Source organism: Dendrobates tinctorius, unplaced genomic scaffold, assembly GCF_039654945.1.
Source record: "Dendrobates tinctorius isolate UK_male_01 unplaced genomic scaffold, ASM3965494v1 ptg000073l, whole genome shotgun sequence".
NCBI lineage: Eukaryota > Metazoa > Chordata > Amphibia > Anura > Dendrobatidae > Dendrobates > Dendrobates tinctorius.
Window position 1 is genome coordinate 11,487,049 of NW_027361741.1, and position 14,779 is coordinate 11,501,827.

The window sequence follows — 14,779 nt, forward strand, 5'->3', positions numbered from 1 at the left end:
ATCTTTATTTTTATATAGCGCTAACATATTCCGCAGCGCTTTACACACATTATCATCTTAACATAATGATTTTCCGTTTTTTTGCTCTTTCATTTTTTCCACCACTTGTTCCAAGAGCCTTGGCTTTTTTTCTACTTTTTTCATCCACGTAGCTGTATGAGGGCTTTGTTTTTGTAGGATAAGTTGAATTTTTGAATGAGACTCTTCATTTTATCATACACACGTGGTCAAAATTGTTGGTACCCCTCGTTTAATGATAGAAAAATCCACAATGGTGACAGAAATAACTTGAATCTGACAAAAGTAATAATAAATAAAAAATCTATGAAAATTAACAAGTGAAAGTCGTCAGGAGGGTCAACGAGTTCATGGAAATGGTTTCCCACCCCTCCACCGGTCCGCTTGCTTTAATTGCCACAAATCAACAGCAGCATTTAAATGTCTAACAGCAGCGGGCAGAACTCAACGCCACACGCTGCTTTCAGAAGCAGATGATGGCTTATGACAGAGCCAGTTCCTGCTGGGAATGAAGCAAGCTTCAAAGAAGGGGACCTAATATATGACGTAAATGTACGTCATATGTCAGGAAGGGGTTGCTGACTGCGTAGGTCTGTCCTTTCACTACCCATGACTAAACATAACCTTTGCATTATGTTACTTACATTAGAGGCAATAAGAATTTGCATTTTTTTTCCAAGTATGTGCTGTGCTACATTTTTAATTTCTTCTGGGATTCTTTCCAATAGATTCCCTAAGATGTGCACCACATACACCACATCGATAAGATGGAATAGTGCTGCTATCTTTGAAGTGCGACATTTACTTTGGGTAACAAGTGTTTCTCTAGTTCAGTGTTTCCCAAACTCCAGTCCTCAAGGCCTCCTACAGGTCATGTTCTCAGGATTTCCTTAGTATTGCACAGGTGAGAGAATTCCTGATGCCTTGATGATACTTCCATCACCTGTGCAATACTATCATCAAGGCATCAGGAATTCTCTCACCTGTGCAATACTATGGAAATCCTGAAAACATCACCTGTGGGGGCCGTGAGGACTGGAGTTTGAGAATCATTGCTCTAGTTTTATCATAGACCTGCTGACTATAATTTTTATTAGGTACCGTACCTTGTTATGCAACACATTTTGTCACACACACAGACACTACAGGGGCAGGCCCACTTACGGTATATCTACTGTATGTATTTGTATGCTTTTGTACTTTAATTATGTGTAACTGTATACATTGCTACACAGATCCAGAAAAGACACTCAAGTGGGAGCATGGATGATAGACCATCTATGTCAGCAAGAGACTATGTGGAGTCATTACATCAGAATTCAAGAGCAACCCTTCTTTATGGCAAAAACAATGTGATGGTACAACCTGTAAGTAAAGCACTTTGTATTATGAAAGTTTAAGATCACCATACATTTTATAGTAGTAATCAGTGTCAACAAAGGATATTTATAGTCGGTTTATGCTCACAATATAAAATGTGCGCTATCTGAATTTGGGGGTTCAGGAAGAAATTAAAAAGTAATGCATTTTATTATTTTGCTTTATGGGTGGAAGACATATTGAGACCTACTTTTCACTTTTCAAATAGTAAATATCAATTTTATTAGTATGGCGGCAACATATTCTGCAGCACTTTACAATTCAGAGGGTGTGGAAGTACAAACACTTCCAGACATTACTTAGTTCAACAATTTAAATAAGCGGAGTCAGAACTCTAATTCCAGTGTATGGTCCAGTAATCATTGTAATAATGAGGATATTAAAGTAAACCTGCATGAACCAGTCAAAAGGCCAGTTTCTGTTTTACCCTTCGCCACGACAGCACCCACTGGAGGTATCGGATCCGCCCCATCTGGAACAGGAAACCCTACAGGAAGATAAAAGGGGCGGTCCGCCTTTCCTCCTCAGTTTTTGGTTTCCTGCTCCCAGGGAACCTCAGGCTAATCCTTCAGGAAGACGTACCTGGATTAGCACGCCGCCTGCGCAGTGTCCATGAGAACGGCAGGGGCTGCTATCTGGAAGCAGCGTCGGGGGAGACTCCGTTAGACGGCTCCTCCCTCGTCTGATGGCTGAGAGGTGATGACCGGGTCTGGGAGGGGCCGCCCGGTCTAACCTAGGAGCGCGCCAGGGGCACCACCGCAGGAGCCGCCACTGCAGGGATTGTTAAGTGCACCAGTGGCGCGAAGAAAAAAAAAAAAAAAAGAAAGAGCAGCGGTGGCGGCAGCGTGGGGAGAAGCGCGGGCCGCATACAGGAGCGGTGGTGCGGTAGCCGGCCGGCGCAGAGGCTCCTGAGCCCCGGAAGTAATGAGGAGCGCGACGGCGCATGTGCGGGAACCCAGGGAGGAGGAGCGACTTCTGGGGGCAGAGAAAAAAAAAAAAGGAGCAATCTATTTAAACAAGCGCCGTAGCTGAGCGGCAGGAACCATGTCGTCCCCAACAGATGTGCATGCTCCAGCAGGAGACTCTGCGGGGGGCAGCTCCTCCAGGGACCACACCACCAGGACAGACACTGCCCGCAGGAGCGAGGTGGGAGAGTCAAGACCTAGGACGGGATCTCAGCCATCTGATCCGGTAATATAAAGCTTCACTGGGTGAGTGTGCAATCTATATACTCTGCCTACTAAGCTGACCTCTCCACCCCCCCCCTCTCCTTTCGCCATGTCTCCCCTCTCCAGGCGAAGAAAAAACAAAAATCCAAGCATAAAGAATGCGCTTTATGCGCTGAACCTCTCCCTGACTCCTACCCCAAAAAGCTCTGTAAACTGTGCACCAGAGAGACTAGGCAAGGGTCAGCAGTATCATCAAAGGACATTCGAGCCATAATTAGGGAGGAAATACAGGCTTTTACCCGTGCAAGTACTCCCTCAGAGACTAGGAGCAAAAAACAGGTGACCCTCAGCTCAGAGTCAGAGGAAGAACAGGGGTTAATCTCCGATTCCTCACTCACATCCTCGTCATCATCATCAGACATGGAGGGACGGTCATGTTTTTCCCTGGATAGTGTGGATAACCTGGTCAAATCCGTGAGGAACACTATGGGGTGTGAGGAAGCAAGGGGTGCCCAAATCGCACAAGAAATAATGTTTGCGGGGTTGGCAGAAAAGGAGAGCGTTCCCAGTAATACCGGCAGTTAAAGCCCTAATAAAAAGAGAGTGGGAAAAACACGATTAAAGAAGTTTTCTCCCATCGGCCTCAAAGAGAAAATATCCATTTAGTGATGACGAACTATTAAAATGGACCAAAGTGCCAAAGGTTGATGCCGTTGTAGCCTCTACCTCGAAACAGTCTACTATTCCGGTAGAGGACGCAGGCTTGTTGGCAGACCCGCTAGACCGTAAGGCGGAGTCGTCATTGAAAAGGTCTTGGGAGTCTACTACGGGAATTTTTAAGCCAGCAGTAGCCAGCACATGCACCGCCAGATCTATGCTCGTATGGTTGGACCAATTGGATCAACAAATCAAGCAGAAAGTGTCGAGAGAAAAACTACGGGCCGCTATTCCACTAATCAGAGGGGCAGCAGCCTTCATGGCCGATGCATCGGCAGACACTCTGCGGCGGGCACTGTGGATGAAGAGCTAGAAGGGGGGCGCGCAATCAAAATCTAAGATTTGTGCAACTCCGTGCGAGGGTGAGTTTCTCTTTGGGAAAGCCCTAGACGACATACTCGCCAAAGCAAAAGAAAGGAAGAAGGCCTTCCCTGATTTTTCTATCCCTTTCTACAGGAGAACCTTTAAAAGGCGACCGTTTGGAAGAAGGAGACAAGCGGATAGATCAAATAGATGGCCCACAATGGAGGAAAAGCAAAAGGGTAGCATGTTCAGGGGTTCAACATTCCGGAAGGAAAATAAATATTAAAGAATTAGACCCACCAGTAGGGGGTAGATTAAAAATTTTTTATTCAGAATGGGAACAAATAACTTCGAGCCCATGGATTCTAAGTATTATTAAAGAAGGAATGAAAATAGAATTCCTTCAAACCCCTTATGATTTCTTTATTATAACCCGCCTTAACTCTATAGTTCAACAAAAGGCCCTCGAAGAAGAAATTCGGAGCCTACTATCCAAGGGGGTTTTAGTAGAGGTCCCAGAGGGACAGGAAGGTAGAGGATTCTACTCTCCTTTATTTTTAATTTCCAAACCAGATGGTACGTTTAGGACAATTATAAAAGTAAGGAAGCTTAATACGTTTATAAAAAATTATAAGTTTAAGATGGAATCAATCAGATCCACCATAAAGCTTCTCTTTCCAAACTGTGTAATGGCGGGGATTGACTTGAAGGATGCTTACTATCTTCTTCCTATTCATGATAGATACCAAAAGTACCAAAGGGTCGCGGTGGTATTCGAAGGCAATAGCCGTCATTTTGAGTATACAGCCATGCCCTTCGGCCTCTCTACAGCACCAAGAATCTTCACCAAGGTGATGGCAGAGGTGATGGCCTATCTTCGTCAAAAAGACACTGTAATCGTGCCTTACCTAGATGACTTCCTAATTATCTGGAACTCGGTCAGCCAGTGTACCAGACGTGTCGCTGACGCAATCTCATCTTTGCAGGATCTAGGCTCGATCATCAGTGTCCAGAAGTCCAGACTCATTCCGAATTCCCTTCAGATGTTCTTAGGGTTCCAGTTAGACTCCACAACCCTGAAATTTCTACTCCCTCAGGTAAAGATTGCACTCACAAAAGAGAAAGTAGAGACAGCCATAAGTAGACCACGCATGTCTCTGAGAGGGGCGATGTCGCTATTGGGGTCGCTCAGTTCTTGTGCCCCGGCAGTCCGGTGGGCCCATTATCATATCCGCAAATTTCAGCATCAGATCCTCTGAGAGGACAGGCGACATGGTGGTCACCTCGAGAGCAAGATGACCTTATCACAGGAGGTCTTGACTTCTCTAGCATGGTGGCTAGATGATAACCATCTATCCTCAGGAGTCCCATGGGTTATAGTACCATCTTGTATCCTAACCACGGATGCTAGCCCCCACGGCTGGGGAGCCCATATGGGCAGTAGCTTTTGTCAAGGAAGGTGGAATAGAGATGAATGGGGATACTCGTCTAATTTGAAATAACTGACGGCGGTATATTATGCTCTACACCATTTTCTTCCGCAGCTCCAACAGAAACATGTCAGGATCTTGTCAGACAACACCACTACAGTGGCCTATATAAACAGACAGGGAGGTACTCAGAGACTCTGATGTCTTCTGCGGCAAGAATCTTAAACTTAGCCGAAAGCTATTTGTTGTCCCTCTCGGCTCTTCATACAGGGGAGTGAACAACCAAGAGGCAGACTTCTTAAGCCAACACACACTTCGACAAGGGGAGTGGTGCCTCAATCGCCGAGTCTTCAAGGACATAGTAGCCTTATGGGGGCAACCTCAGGTGGACCTCTTTGCCACAAAGGAGAACAGGCAGATAAAGGTGTTTAGTTCCCTGTCTCCGTCAGATCACCCAGACATAATGGATGCCCTCCAGGCCTCATGGAAGTTCAACCTGGCATATGCCTTCCCTCCGATAATTCTCCTGCCACGGGTCATTCGGAAAATCAGAGAGGACAAGGCGAGAGTGATTTTGATAGCACCATTCTGGCCCAAGAGACCGTGGTTCTCATGGCTACGAATTATGTCGGTGACAGATCCTTGGGTCCTCCCTTCGATTCCCAACCTACTCTCCCAAGGCCCTTTTTTCCACCCCCAAGTGGACAGCTTACAATTGAAGGCGTGGAATTTGAAAGGTAGCTACTAAGATCAAGAGGGTTTTCTGAAACACTAATTGCTACGCTCCTACAGAGCAGGAAGCAGTCCACTACCCAGATTTATACAAGGATATGGAAAAAATTCCTGCAGTTTCATACAGCGCCTCATACCACAGAAGTCCCGATAGTTCCTATCTTAGAATTTCTACAGAGAGGGAAGGACTTGCGCCTGACAGTAAACACACTGAAAGTCCTGGTGTCCGCATTAGGGGCACTGTACGGCCATAATATAGCAGGAAATAAGTGGATTTCACGATTTATTACAGCTTGCGAACGGATAGCTCCAGTTCACCTACCTACAATCCCTGCATGGGACTTAAATCTGGTCTCAGACGCCCTGACAGAAGAACCCTTTGAGCCAATAGACACGATATCCCTCAAATACTTGTCACTCAAGACGGCCCTCTTAGTAGCACTAATATCTGCTAGGAGAGTGGGTGATATCCAGGCCCTATCCATAGATCCACCCTTTTTTCAGGTATACCAAGATAGGTTGTTATTAAAACCAGACCCCCATACCTGCCTAAGGTATCAACAAAATTCCATAGATCTCAAGAGATTCTTCTCCCAACCTTCTTTAAATTAATAGCATGCTAATGACAAATTGTCATCCCATCAAACATAGTGAAACAATATATAGGGGAGACAAATGAGGATAATACGACCTATCGCATACTAAGACGAAAATGAACATAAGCGAAGCTCCAAAAAAACGCGATAGAAGGTCCACACATAATAACATAAAATATACATTTATTAATATACTTCATTACACATAACAACAAGTAGATAATAAGGACAGATAGGGATACAGGACCGTGTAGTGTCACAACCATACCAAGTGGGCAAAGCAGCAAAGTGGCTGGAAAGTGGAAAGCCGAGCAAAGGTGGTAGACTAATAGTATCTTAGTATATACAAATCACCAAGGCCCTCAATTAAATATAACTGGCAAATATGGCACACATTCCCATAATTGTACAAATATACCATGAATGGCACCACAACATTAATAAAGGTCCAATTTAAATATACCTGAGGACAACACCCAGCGGCTTCCAGAGTCCAAGCACCCACCCCGACACGCGTTTCGGATGGTTAATCCTTCATCAGGGGGTATAGTTAATGGAATACACATGCCAGTTAAATATCGGAGAAACCGGAAATAGCGGCACCGTCTGACCGGAAGTGACGCGTCCGCGTTCGCGACAGCCGCGGTCACGAGCGGCGTCGGCGTCAAGTCGCAGGGGAGCACCATGGCAACCACTGAGGCTGTGAGACGCCGAAAGCCGCGTGGGAGCCGAACGCGCACGCTCCACGTCAGCGGCGCAGCCTGTGAAGTTCATAGGGAGATGTTGAAAAATGGTAACGCTGTGAAGGATAGAGGCTACAGGTCAATAATCATGGCAAAAAAGAAGAAAATTGCATAGGTATATATATGAAAATATATGGTGTCAAAATACAATATAATGTCCTATGAACAGTGACATCAAGAAAATACCACTTCACATACATATCAATGAATTACATAGCATGTATATAATATATACAATTGAACATAATTCAAAATAGCATATTTTAAATTTAACAAAATTGGATCAAAAAACAATATAAATCCAATATTAATGGAAAAAGAAAAAAGGTAGGGGAGGGGGGAGGAGGGAGGGGGAAGGGGAGGGAGGGGGGAGGGAAAGGGAAGGGGGAGGGAAGGAGAACACAAGGAAACACACAATCAGCATCTCAACCGGATGGTAGGAATCATCAGGCAACCGATATGGAGTAAATAACATCAAAATGTGCAAAACTAGAAAAAAGGGATAAGAAAAAAGAAATTAGTAAAACATTAAAAACATAATAAAACCACACCACTGGTAATGGAAGCGGCACAAATATGCAGCAAACCAGGCAGTCACAAAAAGGGAGCAAAGCTGAGACTCTCATTCAGCCCATTGGGATGGACAGTATTAAGCCTCCAAATCCAATGTGTCTCCATTTGGGCCAGGCGTCGTGAGACTCTACCTCCACGTATGCCCACCTCCAAAGCATCAATACCCTTAATCCTCAAGCCACTAGCATCACAATGATGATGCGATTTAAAATGACGGGGTAGAGTCTTCAGGGTAGAGGCGTCCTCGTGCTCCACAGCAGCCTGAATACCTAGTACATGCTCCCTGATACGAACCTTAAGCTGTCTAGTGGTCAAACCTATATATATCAGGGAGCATGGACAGGTAGCGAAATAAATCACGTTCTTAGTAGTGCAAGTTATGAACTTACGTATATCGAATTCACGTGATCCGGAGGAATCAGTAAATACCGAACTACGTTCAACGTTGACACAGGCTACACAGTGGCCACAAGGAACGCAACCCCGTCTAGGGGTTAAATGGCTAAAAAAGTGAGACGGAGGAGTGGGGGCATAGTGGCTATGTACCAGCCGATCACGAAGATTTCTGGCACGACGATAGGCAATAAGTGGTCGATCAGGCAGAATTTTAGATAAAACAGGGTCAGCCATTAGAATAGGCCAGGATCTCGAGAGGACCTTACGTAATCCATCAAACTGACTATAAAAGTTAGTTACAAACCTAATTGGCTGTAAAGCATTGTCCTGTTCAGAATGTCTGTATAAAAGTAAATTTCTGGAGTTGTATTTGGCCTTATGGTAAGCTTTTTTGATTAACCGATGACTATAGCCACGTTCGCTCAAACGTTTTTTAAGTTCCCGTGACTGCAACTCGAAGTCATCATCTGTAGAGCATATGCGCCTCAGACGGAGGAACTGGCCAGTTGCTACTGCCCGTATCATATGGGCAGGATGCGATGAATCCGCATGAAGTAACATATTAGTCGAGGTAGGTTTTCTATAAATGTCCGTCTGGACCCTTCCCAAAGAGTCTCATCTCAATTTAACGTCCAAAAATTCTATATGGTCTGGATCCGATTTAACAGTGAGATATATATTCAGGTCATTGCTATTAAGCTTCAAAATAAATTGTGCAAGGGAAGCAGGTGTATCCTGCCAGATCAAGAGCACATCATCGATGTAGCGCGTCCACAATAGGACACGCTCCATCGACATCTCATGATCTGACAGGAAGAGGTCCCTCTCCCACAGCCCCAGGAACAGGTTAGCATAGGCCGGTGCATAGGCCGCGCCCATGGCTGTCCCCTGGAGCTGCAGGAAGAAGGACCCCTTAAAAGTGAAAAAATTGTGAGTCAATGTAAATTCAAGCAACTCGAGTATGAGAGCCCTCATACCCCTGCTGAATTTAGACATTTCCAAAAAATAACTAGTAGCATGTAATCCATCCCTATGTCTTATATTAGTATACAGTGACTGTACATCGGCCGTGACAAATAGAGTCCCCGCATCAAGTGATAGACCGTCCATCCTACGAAGTAGCTGATTAGTATCCTTCAAATATGAAGGGAGGTCCTCAACCAATGGCTGTAACATTGAGTCAATCCATCGATTCACACATTCAAGATAGTTACCCCCACCAGATACAATGGGGCGACCGGGAGGGTTGGTGGAATCCTTGTGAAGTTTAGGAAGTAAATAAAATGTTGGTATCGTTGGCTCAACAACAGTTAGTGCAACTGCCAACTCTTTGGTGATGATGTTGTTATCCATAGCCCTAGTAATAATCTCCCTGAGTTGGACCTCAAAGGCGGACAAGGGGTTAAAAGTAAGTTTTTTATAGCAGATAGTTGTTTAACTGCCTATAGGCCTCTTTTTCATACATAGTCGTTGGCCATACTACTATATTTCCCCCCTTGTCCGCCGGTTTGATGACCACATCAGGGAGATTTTGTAGATGTTTAAGGCATTGACGTTCATCACTAGTCAAATTGTCATGCATAATATTCTTATTGAGCCGTAACACCTCCTGGGAAACTACCTTAACAAATAAATCGATGTTACTACAAGTAGAAAGTGGAGGGAATTTTCTAGATCGTGGCCGAATGGATAAAGGTATCTTACCTCCCTCCACCAAATTATGTTCGCAGGATAGATCCTCCAGAATCCTTAGAGCTGCTTGCTCCTCATCTGTAGGGAACATTTGGTAAGAATTGTCATCAAAATAAAAACGCTTAAATAGCAATGACCGCGCAAAGAGATGCAAGTCTTTTATCACTGTGAAAGTATCCAGACCAGTGGCAGGAGAGAAGGAGAGACCTTGTGACAATAAAGACATATCAGTAGTGGATAATTCATGGCTGCTTAAATTGATTACCTTATTGTCGTCAATAGTAGCAGCATCAACGGAACTTTTATTATGTCGTTTGTACGGATGGTATCCATAGTTTCTCTTTTTCTTATTGCCTGCCCTAGTGTTCATGGACGACATAGAAGCCTCAGATTGTGTACTTAATGAAGAAACCGAGGTAACTGATGTAGCTCGATGTAATGAGTTGATACCCCTCTCAGACTTCTTGCGCCATTGATATACATTTTTGAGAAGGAAATCCTTGTTATCTCTACTAATTTTGGAAGATTGTGATTCCTGTATCCTTCTGACAGTCTCATCAAGAACTTTTTCCAATCGTAGTTCAAATTTATTTAATGTGTCAGGAGGGCAACCAGTCTTTAACTCAGCCTGTGCTGCATCAATGGTTTTATCCAGCTCCCCTATCGACTTCGAGTTCAGGCCAATCAATAGCTGCATAAGAGTCAGTGAACAATTATTACAAGCTTCTTCCCAGTTAGTCCTGAAATCTTCGTCATTAATTGGAAAAGCAGGAATCACACGAATCCTAAGCCCCCTAGGTATAATTTTTCGGGTCACATATTTTTCTAAAAAAGCCCGGTTCCACCAAATTTTAGTGCGTTTAGTCAATAAGGCCTGAATAGACTCACACAATGCCTCCCATCTATGACTACCTGGCTGCTGCACAACAGCCCCACCATCCCCAAACACTTGGTCAACCTGTCCAAGCCAGGATTGATCCCTGGCTCTAAAATCCATGTTGTCAAGAGCGAGACCTGTGCATAACACAGAAAGAACATAAATTAATAGCAGGTTGATTGGCCTGAACTCGAAGTCGATAGGGGAGCTGGATAAAACCATTGATGCAGCACAGGCTGAGTTAAAGACTGGTTGCCCTCCTGACATTAAATAAATTTGAACTACGATTGGAAAAAGTTCTTGATGAGACTGTCAGAAGGATACAGGAATCACAATCTTCCAAAATTATTAGAGATAACAAGGATTTCCTTCTCAAAAATGTATATCAATGGCGCAAGAAGTCTGAGAGGGGTATCAACTCATTACATCGAGCTACATCAGTTACCTCGGTTTCTTCATTAAGTACACAATCTGAGGCTTCTATGTCGTCCATGAACACTAGGGCAGGCAATAAGAAAAAGAGAAACTATGGATACCATCCGTACAAACGACATAATAAAAGTTCCGTTGATGCTGCTACTATTGACGACAATAAGGTAATCAATTTAAGCAGCCATGAATTATCCACTACTGATATGTCTTTATTGTCACGAGGTCTCTCCTTCTCTCCTGCCACTGGTCTGGATACTTTCACAGTGATAAAAGACTTGCATCTCTTTGCGCGGTCATTGCTATTTAAGCGTTTTTATTTTGATGACAATTCTTACCAAATGTTCCCTACAGATGAGGAGCAAGCAGCTCTAAGGATTCTGGAGGATCTATCCTGCGAACATAATTTGGTGGAGGGAGGTAAGATACCTTTATCCATTCGGCCACGATCTAGAAAATTCCCTCCACTTTCTACTTGTAGTAACATCGATTTATTTGTTAAGGTAGTTTCCCAGGAGGTGTTACGGCTCAATAAGAATATTATGCATGACAATTTGACTAGTGATGAACGTCAATGCCTTAAACATCTACAAAATCTCCCTGATGTGGTCATCAAACCGGCGGACAAGGGGGGAAATATAGTAGTATGGCCAACGACTATGTATGAAAAAGAGGCCTATAGGCAGTTAAACAACTCTATCTGCTATAAAAAACTTACTTTTAACCCCTTGTCCGCCTTTGAGGTCCAACTCAGGGAGATTATTACTAGGGCTATGGATAACAGCATCATCACCAAAGAGTTGGCAGTTGCACTAACTGTTGTTGAGCCAACGATACCAACATTTTATTTACTTCCTAAACTTCACAAGGATCCCACCAACCCTCCCGGTCGCCCCATTGTATCTGGTGGGGGTAACTATCTTGAATGTGTGAATCGATGGATTGACTCAATGTTACAGCCATTGGTTGAGGACCTCCCTTCATATTTGAAGGATACTAATCAGCTACTTCGTAGGATGGACGGTCTATCACTTGATGCGGGGACTCTATTTGTCACGGCCGATGTACAGTCACTGTATACTAATATAAGACATAGGGATGGATTACATGCTACTAGTTATTTTTTGGAAATGTCTAAATTCAGCAGGGGTATGAGGGCTCTCATACTCGAGTTGCTTGAATTTACATTGACTCACAATTTTTTCACTTTTAAGGGGTCCTTCTTCCTGCAGCTCCAGGGGACAGCCATGGGCGCGGCCTATGCACCGGCCTATGCTAACCTGTTCCTGGGGCTGTGGGAGAGGGACCTCTTCCTGTCAGATCATGAGATGTCGATGGAGCGTGTCCTATTGTGGACGCGCTACATCGATGATGTGCTCTTGATCTGGCAGGATACACCTGCTTCCCTTGCACAATTTATTTTGAAGCTTAATAGCAATGACCTGAATATATATCTCACTGTTAAATCGGATCCAGACCATATAGAATTTTTGGACGTTAAATTGAGACGAGACTCTTTGGGAAGGGTCCAGACGGACATTTATAGAAAACCTACCTCGACTAATATGTTACTTCATGCGGATTCATCGCATCCTGCCCATATGATACGGGCAGTAGCAACTGGCCAGTTCCTCCGTCTGAGGCGCATATGCTCTACAGATGATGACTTCGAGTTGCAGTCACGGGAACTTAAAAAACGTTTGAGCGAACGTGGCTATAGTCATCGGTTAATCAAAAAAGCTTACCATAAGGCCAAATACAACTCCAGAAATTTACTTTTATACAGACATTCTGAACAGGGCAATGCTTTACAGCCAATTAGGTTTGTAACTAACTTTTATAGTCAGTTTGATGGATTACGTAAGGTCCTCTCGAGATCCTGGCCTATTCTAATGGCTGACCCTGTTTTATCTAAAATTCTGCCTGATCGACCACTTATTGCCTATCGTCGTGCCAGAAATCTTCGTGATCGGCTGGTACATAGCCACTATGCCCCCACTCCTCCGTCTCACTTTTTTAGCCATTTAACCCCTAGACGGGGTTGCGTTCCTTGTGGCCACTGTGTAGCCTGTGTCAACGTTGAACGTAGTTCGGTATTTACTGATTCCTCCGGATCACGTGAATTCGATATACGTAAGTTCATAACTTGCACTACTAAGAACGTGATTTATTTCGCTACCTGTCCATGCTCCCTGATATATATAGGTTTGACCACTAGACAGCTTAAGGTTCGTATCAGGGAGCATGTACTAGGTATTCAGGCTGCTGTGGAGCACGAGGACGCCTCTACCCTGAAGACTCTACCCCGTCATTTTAAATCGCATCATCATTGTGATGCTAGTGGCTTGAGGATTAAGGGTATTGATGCTTTGGAGGTGGGCATACGTGGAGGTAGAGTCTCACGACGCCTGGCCCAAATGGAGACACATTGGATTTGGAGGCTTAATACTGTCCATCCCAATGGGCTGAATGAGAGTCTCAGCTTTGCTCCCTTTTTGTGACTGCCTGGTTTGCTGCATATTTGTGCCGCTTCCGTTACCAGTGGTGTGGTTTTATTATGTTTTTAATGTTTTACTAATTTCTTTTTTCTTATCCCTTTTTTCTAGTTTTGCACATTTTGATGTTATTTACTCCATATCGGTTGCCTGATGATTCCTACCATCCGGTTGAGATGCTGATTGTGTGTTTCCTTGTGTTTCCTTGTGTTCTCCTTCCCTCCCCCTTCCCTTTCCCTCCCCCCTCCCTCCCCTTCCCCCTCCCTCCTCCCCCCTCCCCTACCTTTTTTCTTTTTCCATTAATATTGGATTTATATTGTTTTTTGATCCAATTTTGTTAAATTTAAAATATGCTATTTTGAATTATGTTCAATTGTATATATTATATACATGCTATGTAATTCATTGATATGTATGTGAGGTGGTATTTTCTTGATGTCACTGTTCATAGGACATTATATTGTATTTTGACACCATATATTTTCATATATATACCTATGCAATTTTCTTCTTTTTTGCCATGATTATTGACCTGTAGCCTCTATCCTTCACAGCGTTACCATTTTTCAGCATCTCCCTATGAACTTCACAGGCTGCGCCGCTGACGTGGCGCGTGCGCGTTCGGCTCCCCCGCTCCCGCGCGGCTTTCGGCGTCTCACAGCCTCAGTGGTTGCCATGGTGCTCCCCTGCGACTTGACGTCGACGCCGCTCGTGACCGCGGCTGTCGCGAACGCGGACGCGTCACTTCCGGTCAGACGGCGCCGCTATTTCCGGTTTCTCCGATATTTAACTGGCATGTGTGTTCCATTAACTATACCCCCTGATGAAGGATTAACCATCCGAAACGCGCGTCGGGGTGGGTGCTTGGACTCTGGAAGCCGCTGGGTGTTGTCCTCAGGTATATTTAAATTGGACCTTTATTAATGTTGTGGTGCCATTCATGGTATATTTGTACAATTATGGGAATGTGTGCCATATTTGCCAGTTATATTTAATTGAGGGCCTTGGTGATTTGTATATACTAAGATAGTATTAGTCTACCACCTTTGCTCGGCTTTCCACTTTCCAGCCCCTTTGCTGCTTTGCCCACTTGGTATGGTTGTGACACTACACGGTCCTGTATCCCTATCTGTCCTTATTATCTACTTGTTGTTATGTGTAATGAAGTATATTAATAAATTTATATTTTATGTTATTATGTGTGGACCTTCTATCGCGTTTTTTTGGAG

At 44.1% G+C, this 14,779-nt stretch overlaps 1 protein-coding gene across 2 annotated transcripts in view; it reads left to right on the forward strand.

Annotated features, from left to right (window-relative positions):
* SGSM1 (small G protein signaling modulator 1) overlaps nt 1–14,779 on the forward strand; it is a 444,365-nt gene that overhangs the window by 251,115 nt on the left and 178,471 nt on the right. For both annotated transcript variants that reach the window (XM_073582650.1, XM_073582649.1), the window contains exon 8: nt 1,254–1,385. In XM_073582650.1, coding sequence (XP_073438751.1) covers nt 1,254–1,385 — 132 coding nt within the window. The remainder of the gene's footprint in view (nt 1–1,253; nt 1,386–14,779) is intronic.